This window comes from Zingiber officinale, chromosome 6A, assembly GCF_018446385.1.
Source record: "Zingiber officinale cultivar Zhangliang chromosome 6A, Zo_v1.1, whole genome shotgun sequence".
NCBI classification, from domain to species: Eukaryota; Viridiplantae; Streptophyta; class Magnoliopsida; order Zingiberales; family Zingiberaceae; genus Zingiber; species Zingiber officinale.
Genome location: NC_055997.1, coordinates 82,272,347 through 82,294,127, shown reverse-complemented (window position 1 = coordinate 82,294,127; position 21,781 = coordinate 82,272,347). Strand labels below are relative to the sequence as shown.

The window sequence follows — 21,781 nt, the reverse complement described above, 5'->3', positions numbered from 1 at the left end:
ACCCTACTAGATTCGGAACTTGCAATCCCGGGTCTAGTTAGAGATGCGCGCACAACAAGTACAGTTGCCGGGGCCCATCAGCAGCATGTTTAGTATTTTTACTTACTATATGTATATGGTTTTCAACCTCTCACAAATTAGTTCGTGAATTCAGTACAGTCCTAGCAGTAGTTCAGTATTAGCTTAGCTTAGTTTTTAGTATCAACTTAGTTCTTCATTGATACCATGTGATTGATATCATGTTCAGCTTTAGATATGCCGTGATTGTATGCTTATATGCCATGCTATGTTTAGTTTATCCAGTATACTTAGCATATCCTTTCAAACAGCATAATTTAAAATCATATTTGCATCGTATGCATGTCTTAGTGAGGTATATGGCTTCTTACTAAGCTTTTTAGCTTACAGATACTATTTTCCTTATACTGCAAATACAGGTAAAAGGAAAATGGACTAGCAGTGGAGGCTGGAGGTCAATGCAGATCAAGATGTGTGTGGAAGGAACTGGAATAAAGATCCTAGGGATCTAGTTTTATTCTAGTATGCATTAGTACTTATAGCAAGCGTTATCTTATGTTTCTGTTAGTTAGCAAGAGAACAGTTTAAAACCTTGTTAGTTTTGGTATCCATGTGTTTACATGCCATGAATTAGTATTCTATGCCTTGATCATGTTTAGTATGTTAGCCATTACCTCGTAGAATGTTTCCTTTAGCTTTTATAGTGTTGTGTAATGGCTTTGGCACGCATCAGTGCTGAAATCAGACCTTTGGGTCGAAATCAGAAACTCGGATCGATCAGCCGATCAATTCGAGGGTCTTCAATCGATCAACTGATCGACTGGACGATTCAGCTCGCGAACAGTGGGCGTCTGGATCGATCAGCCGATCGATCCAGCCAATTCCGTCACGAACAGAGAGCTCTGGGATCGATCAATGGATCGATTGACCAGCTTGGATCGATCAGTCGATCGATCCAAATTATCGTCCCGGGCACAGTAGCATGCTGGATCGATCACTGGATTGATCCAACCTATGTTCCGCATACAGTAGCCGGCTGAGTCGATCACTGGATCGATCCGACTATTCCAATTGATCCGTGGATCGATTGGGAGGTCTGATAACAGCTGGAAAACATATATTTCTGTTCCTTGACCATAGGGGATGTAGTATATGTTAGGTATACTTTAGATTACACTCCTTAGTACATGTAGCACCAAGAAATGTTAACAGCTTAGCAAAATTTTAATTAGTCCAGCTTCCGCATCTAGTTCTAGAGATGGTCAGGGAATAGTTTAGCACAGCATAATGTGACGATCGGCCTTATAGCCTAGTTAGTAGAAGGCGGGTCGTTACACAGCTAATCTAACTCAAAACTGAAATACTAAATTTAAAATAGGAAGAAACAACCACATGCTAAACAAACAAATCCATTTCCTTTCTTTGAGATTCACGACAGTAAGCTACAAAACACCTATCTTTACAGCATGCTTCGAAATCAAAAAGAAACAAGGTCCGAAACTACTCCTACCGTAGGTGAGAAAGCAACTTACACTTCATTCTTGATCTCACAACCGAAAGGAGAAGCTTCTAGGGTTTCGGAGAACTTGAAAATCCAACCTTTCCTTCGTGCCTAGGGATTCCCTCGACGAGAAGGTCTCTATTCCGTGAAGAGCTCACAGGATTTGCCCTTTGCCGACCGCCGGAGACGAAGCCCTAGCTTCGGCTTCGTCTTCCGCCCGAATAACGCCGTCGCACGCGAGAGAGGAGAGGAAAAAAAAATGGTTTTGGTCACGGGCAATTACCTAAGTGCTCTCTTTATAACTAGGGTATTCTGTTATCTAACTATTACTTAAATTATTTCTGCCCCTTCTTTGATCAGCACGGCCCGCTTGGGCACTTGGCTATCGTGCTTCGCTTAAGTCTTGGACCGGGTTGGAGGTCGCGGGTTCGAACCTCGACCGAACCTCTTTATTTTTTTGCAACTTCTTCCTTTTGGTAAAAATACCAAATGAACTTCGAAAATTGCATAAAAATATTCTAAAAATCTCTAGAATATTTCTAAAGCATCTCTAAATATTTTTAAGTACTATTAGGACTTGTAATGAGGAAATTTGGATTGTTACAGTTCGTGGCTCTTCTAAGACCTTGCTTTGTAGGATTTTTTTGGAGATCTTTGATTTTATTTTCAACATCAACAATAATTTTATCTTTTACAATTAAAATTCTATTGTCCACAAGAACATTGCTAGTGTTAGCATTTTGTCACTCCTATCCTGTAAGACACAAAGGTGACTTATTTGAAGATCTTTTTCTTTAAGCATACTCTCCATTTCAGCAACTAAAATATCCTTTACTGTTAAGAGAATATTCTTTTCATCTATGACTGTTGCCATGTTGCTATTAGCATCCTCCAAACTTTTAATAACTCTCTATAATTGTTGCTTTAAATTTTTAATTTGTTCTCCCTTTTCCTTGCACTGACTACAGCCTACCATCTCTGGCCAGTACAGTATACCTTCTTGCCCTTGTTGTGAAGATCCTTGGCCAACCAACTCAAGGGCTTGAGTTGGAGGAGCCCAGTTTAATATAAATCTAACTCTAACTCTTCCGGAATTAAATCTACAATAATTTTATCTGCAGTCACACGGTCTATCAATTTTTTGACTATGTCAACATGATAGTTAGACCAACTCCACCGTAGGATTCTAGGAAATTGTTTAGGATGGTCTGGATTAATAATGCTGATGTGCTCACACACCCATACCTACAATATGATTATAAAAATAAATAATATTCATAACAAATATCATGAGATAATTATAATCTAACGTACAACCAAAATATTTGGAAATCCCTTGAGCAAGAGGGCCTTGGGCGTTGAATCAACAACAAGTGGTTTTGGTCTTAATGTAAGCTCCAAGCCAATGACTTCTAACTGAGGAGCCATGAAACTGTATACCGCATTGCACCAGTTAAACCTAGCTAAGTTGTCAAAATCATCTACACAATCAATTAGGGATAGCACAGGTATTCTAAGAATGCTGCTACTATCACAAAACATAACAGTTGTAAAAAAATATAGGATATATAACTAACAATGCAACTTGTTATTTAATCTTGACTTCCATATAAGTTTCAACTAAATGTTTGGCAGAACAATCTGACTCTTGAAAAAACTTCATGTGCAATTAGCTGGAGGCCTCATTTAAATCAAGATGAACTATCTCTCCATTGTCGGGTAGGTCTAGAATCAATGAAACATCTACCTTGGTAAATTTTAATTTTTTTTCCATGGAAGATAGAGTTTTGTTCCTCCGGATCCCAATTATCAAACATATTCTGGACTTGAGCTCTTATAAAGGAACTAATAGGGAGGTTGAGGATCCACGAAAAGGGTGTCCCTCGAATAATCTATTCTTGTTCTACAGACGATTGAATAGAAGAAATCAATTTCTTGAAATGGCAAATGGTACTTTTCCAATTCATTCTTTTAGTTCTTCCTATGTTGACATAACTTGGATAATTGGGTCGAGTAGCACCTCCACTTGTTGACACTCCTTTTGTAGCCATTCCGAACTTAGTAACCATAAGTCAACAATCACACATAGAAAAAAAACTCTTAGATTCCATAATAACGACTGTGCTCTTATTCTAAGAATGCGCTTAATAATAACACAAACCCTAGGTGAAACTATTGTAGATATTACCATTAAATACGCAATGGAGCTACGTACAAAACCAATGGTTGGATGCCGGTGATGCTACAGGCACACTTTGAATGGAGCTACGTACATTGCCTTCGAGAAGACGACTGCAGCCGAGTCAGGAGAGTGGGAGATTGTGCTATGATTCAAACATTGACCTGATATTCCCCAATATCAGACCCAACGTCAGAAATTCATTTATTTTAATTTGTTAACTTTTTAGTTATTTATTTTCTATTTAATCTCTATAATTTATTATATATATTAATATTTTTAATATTATTTTATGTTTTATTTATTTATACTATATATATATATATATATTAAAATGTATTTTATATTTTATAGATATTTAATTTCATTATAAGATTTATTTTAATCTATATACTATATTTTGTTTAAGCCATAACTTCATTTTAATTCAAATCAAATTATAAGACAGTTTTATATTTCCAAGTGCACCCTATAGACTTGAATCCAACTGTTGGTGCTAGGCTTTTTTAATTTCAAAAAAATATCTCAACTCCTAGTATTTTTTTTATTTAGAAATGTAAGATATGGTGTGAAATTTTAAATCTTGGGATCGAAATCTTGGTTGTGATTAATGAACAAAGCGGCCAAGGACAGATCTTACAAGGTCCACGTTGGGCCTGATATGATCCCATATCAGGCCCATTATGGGCCTGATTTCATTCATATAAGACCCAACATCATGCTGAAATCTATCGTCACGGTGGAGAAAACATGTTAGATTTGGGAAGCAAAAACTTGGAAGTAATCGGCTGAACAATACGGCCAAGGTTCCAACCTATCAGCCCAACATGGGCCTGAGATGTTTCGGTACGTTCGATCACCTCTAGGGATCTTTAAATTAGTAATGTATAGCACTATTGGAGTCCTTGGAATACTAGAAACTCACAAGACTTGAAATGAGCGTAATTAGAGAGGTGTAGGTCCATCAGTGGGTTTTGGTCAAAACCTACTGTTGGCCTTACGGTACTTGGATTTCTCTAAAATCACCTTCCCTATGAAGGTTTGAGCTTGTAGAAGTTATATATGGTGTCAAAACTTAGGTTTAACCAATATAAATGAAGCTCTTGCTCTATGCCAATTGGCATGGAACATGTGCACCTATTGGATTTCTTTAAATGAACATCATTAAATTTACAACAACACCAAGCATCACCATTTTATTGTTGGATCGTGAAAATGCTAAAGGGGGGGGGGGGGGGGGGTTAAATAGCGATCGTCGAGAATTCGAAAATCGAATCGAGTATGCAATGGAAAATTAAAAGGCACAACGCTAACACAAACCAGTTTTACTTGATTTAGAGCCTTCGTCGACTCCTACTCCAAGGCCCGCACTCGTCGAGTACTTTTGTTGGGCAATTCACTAGCAGTTCGAAGAATGATTACAAATGTAAGTACAAGAACTCTTTAAAAAAATATCGACAACAAGAAAATAAACTCGAGTCACAGGTTGTTGGAGAAGCCTCGCAGCGTCGCAGGAGCAGTGTGCAATAGAGCAGTCGTAGAATCATTTGTTGTCCTTTGCTCAAGGTGGTGGCCTCCTTATATAGGAAGCTTCGGGCGCTCGGATCCCTTCCGGGAGCCTAGAGCGTGACGTCAGCTCAACCAATCAGCGCGCTACATGTTGCGTTGGGATAGAATTTTACATTCCGGGCGCCCGGATCCCTTCTAGGCGCCCAGACCACCATTTTCCAGCAACTCAATTTCCTGCAAGAAAATGTTAGTCCAAGGTAAATGCAAATTATACTACCCTATAAAACAAAGTGTTAGCACAATTATAGAGTAGTAATTAGATTTCGTTTCACCGAGACCGGAATCTAGTCATGATTTCAACTTAGATTTCTGAAATGGTTCTAATTTGGATCGACGCCTAAGTTCCCTAACTAGGAACGCGTCCTCACCAAGTCACTCCCCTCCAGTGACTTACCTTAACTTACCATCCAGACATCCGATCAACCCGTCGACCTATCTGGACTTTGTGCCAGCTATTCGGTCAGCCCGTCGACCTAGCTGGACTTTATGCCAACTATCCGGTCGGCCCATTGACCTAGTTGGACTTCTTGCCAGCTATCCGGTTGGCCCGTTGACCTAGCTGGGTTTCGTGCCAAATATCCGGTTAGCCCGTCGACCTATCTGGACTTCTCCTGTACACTCAAGCAAAGTGTTAGATCACAACGAAACTAACTTAACTTACTTTATCATTCATCAAAACCTGAGTTAGACCGTTAGTGTTAACCGCACCAACATTTATTTTTGAGTGACAACTTAGTTAGAGGTTAAAGTTATATTATACTACTATTAGCAATTTCCAATCACACGCCATAGCCTTAAAACCCAGTGTTGGACCTAGCCTACTGGAATTTCTATACTTTTTCACAATCCGTAGTGAGTTTATAGTTTATAGAAGGGAGAGATGGTGTCAAGTTTTAGATTTGGGGAGCAAAAACTTAGAAGTCATCGGCGGAACAATGCGGCCAAGGTCCCAACCTATCAGCCTAACGTTGGGTCTGATATTCTAGCATATCAGGCTAATGTGGGCCTGATATGTTAGCATATCAAGCCCACAATAAGGTTGAGATGTTTCGTAACGTTCGATCACCTCTAGATATCTTTAAATCAGTAATGGATAGCACCGTTAGAGTCCTTGGAATACTAGAAACTCACAAGACTTGAAATGGCCGCAATCAGAGATGTGTAGGTCCATCAGTGGATTTTAGTCAAAACTCACTTATGACCCTACAGTACTTGGATTTCTCTAAAATCACCTTTCCTATGAAGGTTTGATCTTATATATAGTGTTAAAATTTAGTTTTAACCAATACAAATGAAGCTCTTGCTCCGTGCCAGTTGGCACAGAACATGTGCACCTGAATTGTATTCTATAAACAGTAAATGTTGTCCTATTATATTTTTCAAGCACAACAACACTCATTTTGTTTAAGTCATAACTTAGTTAGAGTTGAAAATAAATTTATAAGACTTTGAAATTTTCAACCCCAACCTATTGAGTTTAAATGCATAATCGGACTGAACCTATTATCTTTCTGAATATTTACAAGTGCTAGCGAGTTTTTATTTTACAAAATGGAGATATGGTGTGAATTATTAATTTTGCCTTCCTGGGATTGGTTTACATTCTCATATCATAGATATCACTGTATTAAAAAATGAACACTACAAACAACGATATAGCAGTAACATTTTTTGCACAACTATTTTTCTTATAATACTATGGATGCGCTGCATACAAAATATAAGGATCCACTCTTCCTACTTACAAAATATTTAAATCAAGCATAATACTCCTATATACATATACAGGTAAGTCAAGAATCAAGGGGTTGGTGGGATTCTACAAGTCCTTCGATTATGCATAGTTGTTTGCATCAGCCGCATTTAATTTTTACCTTCCCATTATATTTCAACTTGATCTGTGCCTTCTTTCGCCTACCCGGCTACACAAGACTACGAGGACATAGAACTATAATATTTTTTATGCCCCTAGGACAAAATTTCTTGCTTCGACATGGGTAAATATGATCCATGTATACCGCATTCTAATTTTGTGAATGAAAAAAATGCTCACAATATAGGAGTATATCCATATTCTAGTGAATAATGACAACAATAGCATGTGAGCAAGGCAGCCCTAAAATTTGAAGCTCCCTGCAATTACAATATTTTCTTTCCAAATCAACAATGAATGAAGCACCTCGTGTCTCTATATCCATTTCAGATTGAGAGTAGGGGTGGACTTTATATCGTCTAACTTTCTCTCTCATTAAATTCATTTCTTTAGTAGCATGAGGTGTCAAAGCAACATACCATTTAGAGACTTCCCCCTACAGTTAAAGAACCATTGAGCTACCTTTCTTCTAGTATTATCAATTAACCTGTTTATAAGAAGTTCACATATATTCTTGAACAAAACATTTAAACTCTCTACATAATTGGTGGTTAGTATTGTGTACCTTCTCCCACTAAAGTGTGCATTAGATCATATGGGCATCTGGATGTTTTTCAAGTATGGGTTGCATTATGAAATCATATTGGAGTGTTGTGTTTTCACATGTTGCTGCCCAAAACAAGCCTAAAGCTCATCTACTACGAGTATCTATTACCATATTACAAGATATGTGGTGGCAACAGAAAGCAGAATAGGCAGTTGGGTAGACTTTCCTAACTGCTGATATAATGTCGCGATATCTTTCTGATACTATGCTCATTAACTATGCATCAACAGCAAAGAATCTCTTCATATGATCTAAAAACCACTCCTAGCCAGATTCACATTCAACTTCAATGATTCCAAAGGCTACTGGGAGGACATTACCATTAGCATCAATTGGTGTAGTCATCAACAACACACCCGGATACTTCTCTCTTAAATGTGTGGCATCAATTTTGATCAATTTATGAAGATAATGTTAGGGCCAAAAGTAGCTAGAGGGGGGGGGGGGGGGGGGGGAATAGCTCGTCGCGTTCGCTCGGTGCTCGGCGTTGCTTGTTCCTTCAAAGATGTGCAGCAGAAATACAAAGAAACAATCACACAACGCTAACACGGTTGGTTTACTTGGTATCCACCTCACAAGAGGTGACTAATCCAAGGATCCACACCAACACACACACCCTCCACTAAATAAAACTCTCCTTTATGGTAACTACCAAGGGCGGAGAAGCCCTACAAGACTCAATACAAGAAGAGAGGGAAAGGATACAAGAAATACAAGCTTACAAGCTTACAATGAGTATAAACCCTAACCCTAGCTTCTCTTCTTGGCTTTGATCCGCCTCTTGACTTGGAAACCTTCCAAGATCCTTTAAGAACTGGCGATCACGAGCTTTGTGAGTGCTGTGGAGGAGCTGGCGAGAAATCTGGAGTGAATCGGAGAAGAGATGCCGAAGGAAATGAACGCCTGCGACCTTTATCGACGCCAACGGTCGGATCCCGATCGATTCGAATATTCCCAATCGATCGGGGAGGCTTTGGATCGATCCACGGATCGATCCAGAGCGCCTCTGTGCTCTGGAAAAACGCCTGGATCGATCCACGGATCGATCCAGCGCTTATCGCGCAAAGCAGCTGCGTCCCAATCGATCCACTGATCGATTGGGACATCTGGATCGATCCACAGATCGATCCAGAGGCTCTCTGTTCGCTAGGAAAGGCTTGGATCGATTCACTGATCGATCCAGCTCCTGGATCGATCCACTGATCGATCCAACATCTGGTTTTTGCCCAAAACCAAGTTCCAAGCCTCTCAAACCAACATCCGGTCAACCTTGACCTGTTGGTACATCATGCCTAGCATCTGGTCACTCCTTTGACCTGCTAGGACTTCCCACCAAGTGTCTGGTCAATCCCTTTGACCCACTTAGACTTTTCTATTCATGCCAAGTATCTGGTCACTCCCTTGACCTACTTGGACTTCCATCAGATGTCTGGTCAATCCCTTTGACCTATCTGTATTTCCTCGTGCCAAGTATCCAGTCAATCCTTTGACCTACTTGGACTTCCCAACACCAGATGTCCGATCATCCTTGATCCATCTGGATTTTCCCTTGCCTGGCTTCACTCACCAGGACTTTCACCTAGCTTCACTCACTAGGGTTTTCCATCTGCCTAGCTTCACTCACTAGGGCTTTCACCTGGCTTCACTCACCAGGACTTTCACCTAGCTTCACTCACTAGGGTTTTCCTTCTGCCTGGCTTCACTCACCAGGACTTTCACCTAGCTTCACTCACTAGGGTTTTCACCTGGTTTCACTCACCAGGACTTTCACCTAGCTTCACTCACTAGGACTTTCACCTAGCTTCACTCACTAGGGTTTTCCTTCTGCCTGGCTTCACTCACCAGGACTTCCCTGTCAAGTATCCGGTCAACCTTGACCTACTTGACTCTTCTTCAATCAATTTCTTATTGTCAAACATCTAAACTCAAACCAAGACTCAGCTTGGTCACCCAGGTCAACCTTGACCTGAGGGATGTTGCACCAATAGATAAGACCTGAATACTCTTCGGCAAGCTCCAAAACTCCAAAAACATCGTTGGAACTGATTATCACCATTCTTTTGTAGTGCCACATAGGTTTCTGGATCCCTGACTCTTAACTTATGTAGATATAGTGGAAGATCTCTATAAGCTTATTTATAATCTCCAACGACCTTCTTCATTACTTTCTCCCAAACTATGTATGTTTTTCTATATGATATGGTCACTCCAAACCTTACTTTTTTATCTAATATATGTTAGGACCTTCGGATGCGGCTAGAGAGGGGGGTGTGAATAGCCGACCTCAAATTATCATTTCTTCCTACAATTTAGGTTAGCGCAGCGGAAATACAATGTAGAAACGAAAGTGGAGAAGATCAAACCTCAAACACGATGATGTAACGAGGTTCGGAGATGATACTCCTACTCCTCGGCGTGTCCGTAAGGTGGACGAAGCCTATCAATCCGTCGGTGGATGAGACCCCGGAAAACCGACTAACAACAACTCCTTCTGGGTGGAGAAACCTCGCCACAAACTCTTTTGCAACAACAATAAAGGAGTACAAGATAGAGCAAGAAAACAAGAAGAATATGAATGTAACAACACTTTGCTTGCCTTCTTGGATGCCAGCAGCAACTACTTCACGATGCCAGCAGCAACTGATCAGCAAACCAGCCGAGGGAAGCTCACACGAAGCTTCAGAAACACAGAGCTCAGCAAAGCTCAGATCGCAAGAGTGAGGAACAAGAAGAAGAAGATATTGTAGAGGCCCTCGACCTCGATATATATCCTGCACCTGCTGCACCTGTGAAGAAGACAAAGAGCAACACAGAAATCTAGCCGTTGTGTCGCAACGGGTAGGCCTGGACCGATCAGGCTCTAACCTGATCGGTCTGGGAAACTCTTGATCGGTCTGTGGACCGATCAGGCCCTAGGCTGATCGGTCCCCAAACCGATCAACCAACTCTCACAGAGAGTTGGCTTCGAAGTCTGATTGGTCTGTGGACCGATCAGACTATAGGTGGATCGGTCCACAGACTGATCCCCTCCTATCGCTCTCTGAAGTCCATCGCTTCCTGATCGGTCTACAAACCGATCAGTTAACCCACAGAAACATTCTGTTTGGTTACTGATCGGTCACCAGACCGATCTAGACAATCAGAGTATCACTGGATCGGTCACCAGACCGATCCAATGCCTTAGAGCTTCCCAGCCCTAAACCCTAAAGCCTTCCCGGTCTAGAGAATGAGCTACCGAGCCCTCTCTGACCTAGTCCGGAGAACGAGCTACCGAGCCCTCTCCGACTTCCACGTTCGGTCCAGAGAACGAGCTACCGAGCCCTCTCTGACTTAGTCCGGAGAACGAGCTACCGAGCCCTCTCCGACTTCATCCGGTCCAGAGAACGAGCTCCCGAGCCCTCTCCGACCTAGTCCGGAGAACGAGCTACCGAGCCCTCTCCGACTTCCTCCGGTCTAGAGAACGAGCTACCGAGCCCTCTCCGACTTCCTCCGGTCCAGAGAACGAGCTCCCGAGCCCTCTCTGACCTAGTCCGGAGAACGAGCTACCGAGCCCTCTCTGACTTCGTCCGGTCTAGAGAACGAGCTACCGAGCCCTCTCTGACCTAGTCCGGAGAACGAGCTATCGAGCCCTCTCTGACTTCCTCATCTGGTCCAGAGAACGAGCTCCCGAGCCCTCTCTGACCTAGTTCGGAGAACAAGCTGCCGAGCCCTCTCCGACTTCGTCTGGTCCAGAGAACGAGCTCCCGAGCCCTCTTTGACCTGGTCCGGAGAACGAGCTGTCGAGCCCTCTCCGACTTCCCATGCCAAGCTTCCATACTTTGAACTTTTCCCGTGCCAAGCACCCTGCTTGGACTTTTCCGTGCCAAGTCTCCATACTTGGACTTTTCCCGTGCCAAGCTCCCTGCTTGGACTTTTCCGTGCCAAGTCTCCATACTTGGACTTTACCCGAATCAGGTCAACTCAAGTCGGGTCAACCAGGTCAACCTTGACCAAAGGTTGCACCCACAATCTCCCAAGTTTGTATTCTTGTCAAACATCAAGATACAACTTTTCTATTCTCGTCAAACATCAAAATACACCTCGAGTCAGGTCAACTCGAGTCGGGTCAACCAGGTCAACCTTGACCTAAGGTTGCATCAACAATATAATCATACTTGGTTTATACTATTCATCTGCAACAAATTGCTCTTCATCCCCCCCCCCCCCGGGCAACTACTCTCCATGTACATGGTTGATTGAAGCAAACAACTTTTACTTTATTTTTTCGGGTGTCAATTGGGTTATATCTCATATGTTTAACCATGGCATATTTCACAAGTGCATTATTGAACTCTTATCGAGACAGAAAAATCTCTCCAACACAAAATTATGCTCCTCCTCTAAGTCACCGTAATACTCTAGGAAAATTTCATATTGTTCAATCTACATATCATCAGCTAAGAATTCTTGTACATCTGTATTGCATTGTAATTCCTCTCCAATTTGGATATAATGTCCTTCCTCCTCACTCCAAGTAGGCTCAAAGTAATCACCTAGTGTTATACAAGGATTCAGAACCTCATCTTTTAGAATACTTGCTTTCTTTATTTAGATCAAATGTCAAATTGCTGCTATATTTCTATTTGTGTTCTGCACACCACTATACTCAGAAGATGATGGAATATTTATTCTGGATAATTCTCCTACATTAGTTTCATGCCCCATGCAAGAATTTGCATCAAACGTATTCCATATCTCAGAGAGAATTTCTTTAATAATATGATCGTCCCTGATAAAAAAAAATATAAACTAATTTAGTAAAATTACAACTACATAATCAAGTACTGTTGTACATACTAATTTAGCAAAGACCAAGTAACGATATATATAGTGTGCTTCTTATATTTTCATAATTTATTAGTAGTTGTGGCATAATCCGACTGATATGGACCTAGGATTTGTAATTTTCCATAATTTCAAACACTAGAAAGGATTGAGTAAGGAAATGGTATATATAGTATAAAAGTAAAGTTTTAAACAAAGATCACACAAGACCTGATATGATCCCAGATGTGGGATAATATTAGGCCCAACGTGGGTCTGATATCATCTCATATTAGACCCTCATTGAAGCATAAATTTCTGGTAATGTTGAACCACCACTTAGAGCCCTAAATAAGCAATGGATAGCATAATTTACCTCCTTACAACACCAGAAAGTAATAACATGGTCATTGGGTGTAATCAAACAAGTTTAGGTCCTTAAGTGGGTTTTGGTCGAAACATATTTATGGACCTAGGGTAATTGGATTTATTCAAACTCCCAATCACTACGAAGGATTAAGCGAGGAGAAGGTAGATATGGTATCAAACTAAATTTTTTATCAACGAATACAGTAGGCCTGATATGATTGCATATCAGGCCCAACATCTTGATACCTACCATATCAACCTAATATGCATGAGCAAGGTCTAGCTGAAATCTAGCATCACAGTGGAGTACCTTGCAAACCGATTAAGTATTAGAGTACATTATATTACAGGTGTTGTAGAATATTTATTCCCCAGACATCGAATGAAACCATAAACACGATTTTGGTCATCACCCTTTGCTACCAAATAGTATTTTTTTACATAATAACCCTATTTTACAATAGTAAATTTATGCATACATCGTTAAATCTTTAATTGTCTTCTTCTACTAATTTTCCTCTTGCTATAAATTTATTCTTCAACGCTGCGGTTCTTAACCACTATTGTCCTATGAACTCTTCTCTTGAAACTCTTACGACAAGATCCCTAAATCCTAAATAGTCTTTTGCAATGCCACCAGGAGAAGGTATAACAAGCGGAGGAGGTTCATGATCGCTTCGTGTTTATAAGACCAAGAAGAGGGATGGAGGGAGAAAGAGGGTGAGAGGACGTACATCCAAATCATAAAATAATTTTTAATTAAAAATATGATTTGGATGCTTAGAAAATGGTGATCGACAAGAGGAGGTTGATGGGAAGGGTAAAAGAGGAAGTTTATTTTTTATTTTGTGTCATTTGGTATAAACAAAACTACGATACACTTTTTGGTAAATACCAAAAGGCATATACGCCATTGGTAAATTTCCGATGAAAAAATATTCCTATAATTTTTTTAAAATCCTATATTATAAAGAATATATTTTATTTATTATTTTTTAATTAATATTTTAATTAATTATCATCTTTAATTTAATTTAATTATATTTTTTAATTAATATATTAATTTTTTTATTTTTTTTAATTTAATTTATAATTTTTATTTAATATTTAATTAACTTATAAATTTTAATTTAATTATAATTATTTGTATATGTATTTATTTTCAAAATAATAATTTGCTAATAAGTTTATTTAAAAATATATATATTTATATAAATGAGAGAAGAGTATAAATATGTATTTTTAAGTAGTTCGTGGTCTTTAAAATAAAATAATTTATTTTTACGTTGTTTTGAAAAGGTCAAATTAATTACTAATTACGGACTCCACCTAAAAAAAACCAAAGAAAAAAAAACTACTATTGTTAAATTAAAAACCTCAAACCCCTCTCTAGAATGGTCTATGATGCCGTGATAAAAATTTATATGACATAGGTCAATAGTCATACAATAGGTTAAAATTAGAGCAGCCAACACAAAGGTTTAAGTAAGGTTAATCCGAATAGGAGTGATTACATCAGTCGATGAGAATGATGTTGCCCAGTCGACGAGAAATCAATCCGAACAGATCATCCGCTCGGTCGGATATAGCACCGACATCAGTCATGCAAAATAACAAAGGAGAACACTAAAGATCTTGAGAATATTCCATCTGTCATTAAATACACAGAAGTTAAGACAAAGATGTCTTCTATAGATAATCAATATCATTAAATAGGGAAAGATGAAAGGTCACTAAAAAAAGGTATAAAAAGGTCTGTCAAATATGAGGAAAAAGTAAGAAAAATAAGTCTCAGCCTTCATCATTTTCTATTTCCCTTTCTTTTTTTAACATGAGCGTCGAAGAGCCAACGACAAAGGCCAATTCTCTGATTTTAATTTTATTTTACAGATACAAATAAGATCTTCATCCAACCAGTGAATAATCACCTTCTCGACTTTCCAATTTCACACCTTCGGACAACATAAGTTTACATTTTTATTCTCTTTTGGGTTTTTTTTTAGTTTTATAAACCTTTCGAAAACTTTGTATTAGGGATGCATAGAGCTGTCAGACGGGCCAACCCGTGGCTGAGCGGGTCAGCCCGTGGCGGGCTAACCATTTGGCGGGGCGGAGCGGGCCAACCCGCCAACTTGGTGGGTTGGGAAATTTCCAACCCAACCCATTTTAAGGCGGGTTGCGGGTTTAGCGGGCCAACCCGCGGGCCCATCAAATTTTTTTTTTTAAATTAAAAAATATTTCATATTTTCAACATTTTACTTCGAAAAAGTTTTCTACAATTAAATGTATACATAAACATGTATTTTAAATATAAATGAACACAAACGAGTATTTATGTTGGTTGAAAAGTACTATTTTTATTTCAAAATTAGAACAAAGAAAGATAATAAATTGACATAAAACTTAGCTTACATGTGTTTTTCAACCCGCAGGCCAACCCAAGCCCGAGCGGGTCGACCCGCGCGGGTCGCGGGCCTAGGCGGGTCGACCCACGGCGGACTTGAGTTAATAAAATTCCAACCCAACCCGCTTAAATTATTTGACGGAACGAGCCAACCCGATGGGCCCAACCCAAATTGACGGCACTAGGGATGCGCAGTCACGAGGTTCGTTGTGTTAAGTTTGTCCCAAAGTCACTGAATCCACTGACTTTGTGTATTTTTTTTCTCTATTTTTTCTTTCCTGATTTTTTTAACAAAAATTAAATGGACATCTATCATTTTACCAAAATTGACTCCCAGTAAAAAAAAAGTTAAATGGTTGTTAAATGAAGAATATAGAATTTTAAGATTTACGTTGTGCCAGTTAATTAGTTTTTACATGATTATAATTAGATAATATTAATTTGAAATATAACGGATATCATAAAGTCTTTTTAATCTTTTTAACTTATTAAAATATTATTTCAAATATATTATCATTTTCCAATAATCAAAATTAACATACGATAATGACATTAGTATAGAAATTAGTAATCAATTACTATATATTGTAACAGTTCTGTTAATTTCTACACTACATCATGATCAAATAATATTTATTTAAAATATAATGAATATCATAAAGTTCACTTAGTTTATTTTACTAATTAAAATATTCTATTAATTAGAGTATCATTTCTAATAATCAAAATCAACATAAAATAATGACTAGTTATTACATGTTAGAGTAACTATCTCTTAGTTTTTACATATTCAATTATGTTTAAATAATATTCACATTTAAATATTATTATTCTCTAATAAACAAAATTAATTTAATAGATAATGATTTTATTGTAGCTAAAAAAATCAACTGGTAATCAACTGCAATTAGTAATCCACTGCTACATCTGTTACAATTTAAATCTTAAAATTTAATATAGAATAGTTGACTTTAAATTGAATTAAGAACGTACATTTTGCGATTTAACAAATGATTATTTTTTTCTTCATTAAACCCGTTGCAGTCTAATGACCTATTGGTTGCACGGCACCAGCTATCAAAGTCCGCCTCTTCTAATGAAACTGAGTCCGTCTCCCGCTCGCGGAATTGTTGCAGCAGCACGTCCCTCGACGCACTCCCCAACCTACGAAGCGCTCCTCCGCGCCGGGCCCCGCCTCCGCCCTCTGCAGCAGGTTCACGCTCGCATCGTCGTCGTCGGCCTCCACCGCACCCGCTCCCTCCTCACGAAGCTCCTCACCCTCGCCCTTTCGTCGTCCTCCTCCGCATCCGTCGCGGCCTACGCCCGCGCGCTCTTCCTTTCAGTACCCGACCCGGATGCCTTCCTCTTCAGCTCCTTCATCGCAGCCGCCGCAAGATCTGGACGTCCTGCCGACGCCATCTCCTTCTACCGCCGAATGTCCGCCGCCGGGTTTGCTCCTTCGAATTACACCTTCACCTCCGTCGTCAAAGCCTGCGCCGATCTCGCCGCGTCCAGGACTGGCCGAGTTGTGCACTCGAGGTCCCTGGTCGAGGGATTCGAGTCCGATGGGTTCGTTCAGACGGCGTTGGTGGTTTTCTACGCCAAGTCGGCGAACTTGCACATTGCACGGAAGCTATTCGACAGAATTCCTAAGAGGACCGTCGTTGCTTGGAACGCGATGATTGCTGGGTACGAACAGAACGGGCTCGCCGAGGAAGCTGTTGTCACCTTTCGAAAGATGCAGGAGGCAGGCGAGGAGCCGGATTCAACCACTCTGGTGAGCTTGCTGTCTGCTTGCTCTCATATCGGAACCTTCAATCTTGGCCAGTGGGTGAATGACTATATAGAACACAAAGGTTTGAAGGTCAATGTGGTCCTTGGCACTTCACTAATCCACATGTATGCTCGGTGCGGACATGTAGAAAAGGCTCGAAAGGTGTTCGATGAAATGCCAGAAAGAAACATAGTTACTTGGACTGCAATGATGTCAGGGTATGGGATGCATGGACATGGACAGCAAGCGATCGAACTCTTTCAGCAGATGAGATTAAGTGGTCTGTTGCCTAATGATGTAACATTTGTAGCGATCCTATCTGCTTGTGCACATGCAGGACTCATATGCGAGGGACGGGAGGCCTTTGTGTCTATGAAGCTAGACTACGGTCTGGTGCCGCGGGTGGAGCACCAGGCTTGCATGGTGGACATGCTCAGCCGAGCTGGGCTCCTGGATGAAGCAATGCGTTTCATAAGGATAGACATGGAAGGGAAGGCAAGCGCAGAAGTATGGACAGCCATTCTCGGGGCCTGCAAAATGCACAAGAACTTGAGACTTGCTACAATGGCAGCGGAGCAACTTCTTGCTATCGAACCTGAGAATCCTGCACACTATGTTCTGCTGTCGAACATATATGCGTCGGTTGGCAGGATGGATCAGGTGGAGAAGATAAGAAACTTAATGATCGACAGGCAATTGATGAAACAAATCGGGTATAGCTCGATAGAGATTGACGAAGTGTCCCATGTCTTCCGCATGGGAGATGCATCTCACCGACAGACCATGGAAATCTACAGGTATTTGGATGGATTGATGGATAAGATCAAGGAAGCAGGTTATTTGCCGGAAACTGGTTCGGCATTGCACGAACTGGAGGAAGAGGAAAGGGAAGTTGCACTCAGATTCCACAGCGAGAAGTTGGCCGTGGCATTTGGGATCATGACTACCTCTCAGAGTACAATCATTAAGATTTTTAAGAACTTGAGGATGTGCGGCGATTGCCATTCAGCTTTCAAGTTCATATCGCTTGTGTCGAGGAGAGCAATTGTTGTCAGAGATAACCGTCGGTTTCATCATTTTGAACAGGGCTTATGTTCTTGTCAAGATTATTGGTAATAGAGCATGCATCTTACACCATCGTTAACATGGTCGATGGACAAAAATCATTTGAAAAGCTGCACAGACGAGATGATAAATAGTCGAACTCACATCAACCTTTTTGTACAAGTCAACAATACGTTGTTTTCTCTTTCTCCATCGTGGACGCTTCACAGTCCATTAAACAATTGCTTCCCAAATAAACTGCAAGGGTGAATTAGTGGTCTCATAAACTCTGTTTTCTGCGGACAGCCAAGCACTAACTGGATCCAATCCACCACCTCAGTTAAAGTTTTTGTTCTAGATCCTATCCAACTACTTTCTCTTTCTCGACATGACGGTCGCTCGGGCGTTGAGCCGCACGATCTCAGGCGACCTCCGCATCGGCGGTGGCCGAGGCGGCGTTGGGTTCTGCGGCCGCAACTTTTGCTTCGCCGCCTTCATCCTCGCGGTTGTCATCTTAACCGTCCTCGTCTCCATCTACCAGCCTGCCGATCCACTCCTCCGACCCCCCGCCGCCGCCTCCCAGCTCACCTCCTTCCTCGCTTCCACCTCCAACGCAACTTTCCTCCCCGACGGCTCTGTCCTCCGCACGGGCGAAGACTTCCTCAATTCCTCTTCTTCCGCTGCCGCTCCATTCATTGGCATATCTGATGTCAACTCCAGCTCGTCCAATGGCGCCGCCGTCGTCCCCGCCTGCGACCCCGCTGCCCCTATCGACTGCGGAGACCCGGAGCTCTTCCACCTTCTGATGCGGGCTGCCATCGAGGCCCTCCCGGATCTCCACTTCTACCGCTTTGGAAAGCCGGTGGCTGTCGCCGGGGACCCGGGGTCCTGCGACATTGATTGGCGGTTCCGTCCTAAGGACGCCGTCCAACCCATGCTCTATAAAGACTTCCGCCGCTTCCACCTGAGCCGATCCCCAAATTGCGCCGTCTCCGTCTCCAAGATCGAGGCTTTTCACTCGGGCGTAGGCGCCCGCAAAAAGGCCGATGAGGCGGCCAACGCGACAGAGTTTGTTGTCGGGGAGCCGCTCGAAGATTCCCTCCCGGCAGTCATTTCCGAGGCTGCTTTCGCTGCCGGCCGATACCTCGTGTACGCGGGCGGCGGTGACCGCTGCAAGAGCATGAACCACTACCTATGGAGCTTCCTCTGCGCACTAGGCGAAGCGCAGTTCTTGAACCGAACTCTCGTCATGAACATGGACCTTTGCCTCTCCTCAATGTACACCGGCAGGGGCCAGGACGAGGAAGGCAAGGACTTCAGGTTCTACTTCGACTTCGAACGCTTGAAGAAATCTGCTTCGGTGATAGAGCAGGGCCATTTCTGGACCGAATGGGGGAAACGGCACAAGCTGGACGGGCTAAAACTCTACTATGTGGACGACTTCAAGGTCACGCCCATGTCGCTCGTCGGCATCAACGACTCATTGATCATGAGGCAGTTCAGCGAGGTCGAGCCGGATAACTACTGGTACAGAGTGTGCGAGGGCAAGACGGAGTCCGCCATCCAACGACCATGGCACCTCTTGTGGAAGTCCCGGAGGTTAATGGACATAGTGTCTGCTATCACGTCGAGGATGAACTGGGACTTCGATTCGGTTCACCTTGTAAGAGGGGAGAAGGCGAAGAACACCGAGATCTGGCCCAACCTCGCTGCTGATACTTCACTGGAGAAGCTTCTTGTTACGCTCAAGGATAAGGTTGAGGAGGGAAGGCAGTTGTACATTGCCACCAGGGAGCCTGATACTTCCTCGTTTGAGCCTTTGAAGGAGGCGTATTCCACATACTTCCTTGATGATTTCAAGGACTTATGGGATGAGAACAGTGAGTGGTATTTAGAGTCCAAGGAGCTCAATAATGGTGTTCCTGTGGAATTTGATGGCTACATGAGAATTGAGGTGGACACTGAAGTGTTCTTGAGGGGGGAGAAGCAATTGGAGACTTTCAATGACCTCACCAGTGATTGCAGGCATGGTGTTCATACCTGTTGATTGTTTTTCAATGAGAATTGAGAACCAGGATGGCAAGCATGGGTTTTAAACCTGAACAAGTTGATTCCACACTAGCACAGACAGAAAGTATGTAAAAGCTTTCTTGATCTTTTATAATAGTTGCTCTCATATCAGTCTCTGCAAATTATATAAGGTTTTCTTGTCATCCATGTTCTTTAAATCATTCTAATGTACTATTTGCAGAATCATTCTGCTCTACTGACTTTGTTTAGATAGAAATATTTCTCTCATTTTTGATGAAGTCTCATGAGTAATCTATTTAGGTGCAGTACTTTGATAGGTAAGCCGTTATTAGTTAGTAGGCGACTCCTTTAGGAGTACTGCAAATAAGGCAGTTGAGATGTGTAGGAAATTGGATAAAACTTTGAGAAGTCTTTCTTGTAGTTTCTGTTGGAATTTTTATATGGATGTGGATATGCTGTGTTGACCTAACAGTTAGATCCGATTAATTATCTTGACGATAAGTCGGTGACTTGATCCAGTGGAGTTTGGTATGGCAACGTGAATCTTGTCCCATTTATACTTTCAATATATCCTTTCGGTCATTGAGACACTTTTCCATTAATAGATGTACTCTTCTCGGTATTATTGTTATCGATTTAATTTTGTCGGTCGTCGAGTTATCCCTTCAGATATCGAATACCCTCTTTGGATAAATTTATCTCTAAGGATAAGAGTATTAAAGTCGAGTTGAAGGCTAGGCATTTTTTCCTTAAGATGATATTATCCTATCCAAGTGTTTATGATTTATCGGCAATCGTCTTCCAATATATAACGATTTACGTCTCGAAATAGAAGCACTCCAAATTTTGAGTTCTGTCGAACTTTCAAAACTTTGAAACTCGCAAGAGGAGAATTTATAACTTGAGTTATTTGAATCAAAGGAATGAAGTTCCTTTTATAGAGATAAAGAGTTACTTGCAAAAGATGAAAGGTTCTTCCAAGAGGTGAAAAGACCCAGGTGTGTCTTTTTCATTTCAACCTTTTCAATTATCATTAATTAATTTAATTAATTATCTGATTAATTATTTACTTAATATATTATAAATATTAATTAATCAATTAATTAATATCATAATCATGATTGATCCGGTGGTAGGACGAGGCCCGCCAGGTAGGAAGTCAAAGTGGTCAACATCCAGGGCAGACAGTCAAACGGGCGAGCTATCTTCTCGAGCGGCGGAGAGAATAACCGACCTGGCATATCGACAGCTCGGCCTAACGCCGAGTTTCCGATGCTCATAAGGCAAAATAGGAAGAGATAAAGGTCAAGCGGACACCCCGCTCGGCTAACCAGGAACACAACATCGACCCGCCAGTTAAGGCTCCCTCGCTCGATAGGGCGGAGTCGGGCATCAAATCATTGGTCGAGCGGACATCCAAGTCGGTCCGACCTTGGTGGCGCCGGGAGGGCGTTAGCCGAACAGTTCCTTCGCTCGGGCAGGGAAAGGTGCTAGCCGAGCGATTCCTACGCTCGGCCCGGTAAAGGACAAAGGGAGCAGTTGGTGATAACTTCCTAGGAACCAGTGTCGCCGACAAGAGGTATGACCAACGGCATGGTCAGATAGAGAA

The 21,781-nt window shown here is 41.5% G+C and overlaps 2 protein-coding genes across 2 annotated transcripts; both read left to right on the top strand.

Moving 5' to 3' along the window:
- The first annotated feature begins 16,387 nt into the window (after positions 1-16,387).
- On the top strand, positions 16,388-18,258 carry LOC121996732 (pentatricopeptide repeat-containing protein At2g33760-like). The gene has a single exon (XM_042550806.1). The coding sequence runs from the start codon at positions 16,420-16,422 to the stop codon at positions 18,211-18,213; it is 1,794 nt and encodes a 597-aa protein (XP_042406740.1). The 5' UTR covers positions 16,388-16,419; the 3' UTR covers positions 18,214-18,258.
- A 133-nt stretch (positions 18,259-18,391) lies between these two features.
- Positions 18,392-20,366, top strand: LOC121996733. The gene has a single exon (XM_042550807.1). It carries the CDS (start codon positions 18,530-18,532, stop codon positions 20,186-20,188), a length of 1,659 nt encoding a protein of 552 aa, XP_042406741.1. The 5' UTR covers positions 18,392-18,529; the 3' UTR covers positions 20,189-20,366.
- Positions 20,367-21,781: the final 1,415 nt, after the last annotated feature.

Excerpts from the sequence above, each read along its gene's own strand:
- LOC121996732 (XM_042550806.1), top strand. The coding sequence starts at position 16,420 with ATGAAACTGAGTCCGTCTCCCGCTCGCGGAATTGTTGCAGCAGCACGT.
- LOC121996733 (XM_042550807.1), top strand. The coding sequence starts at position 18,530 with ATGACGGTCGCTCGGGCGTTGAGCCGCACGATCTCAGGCGACCTCCGC.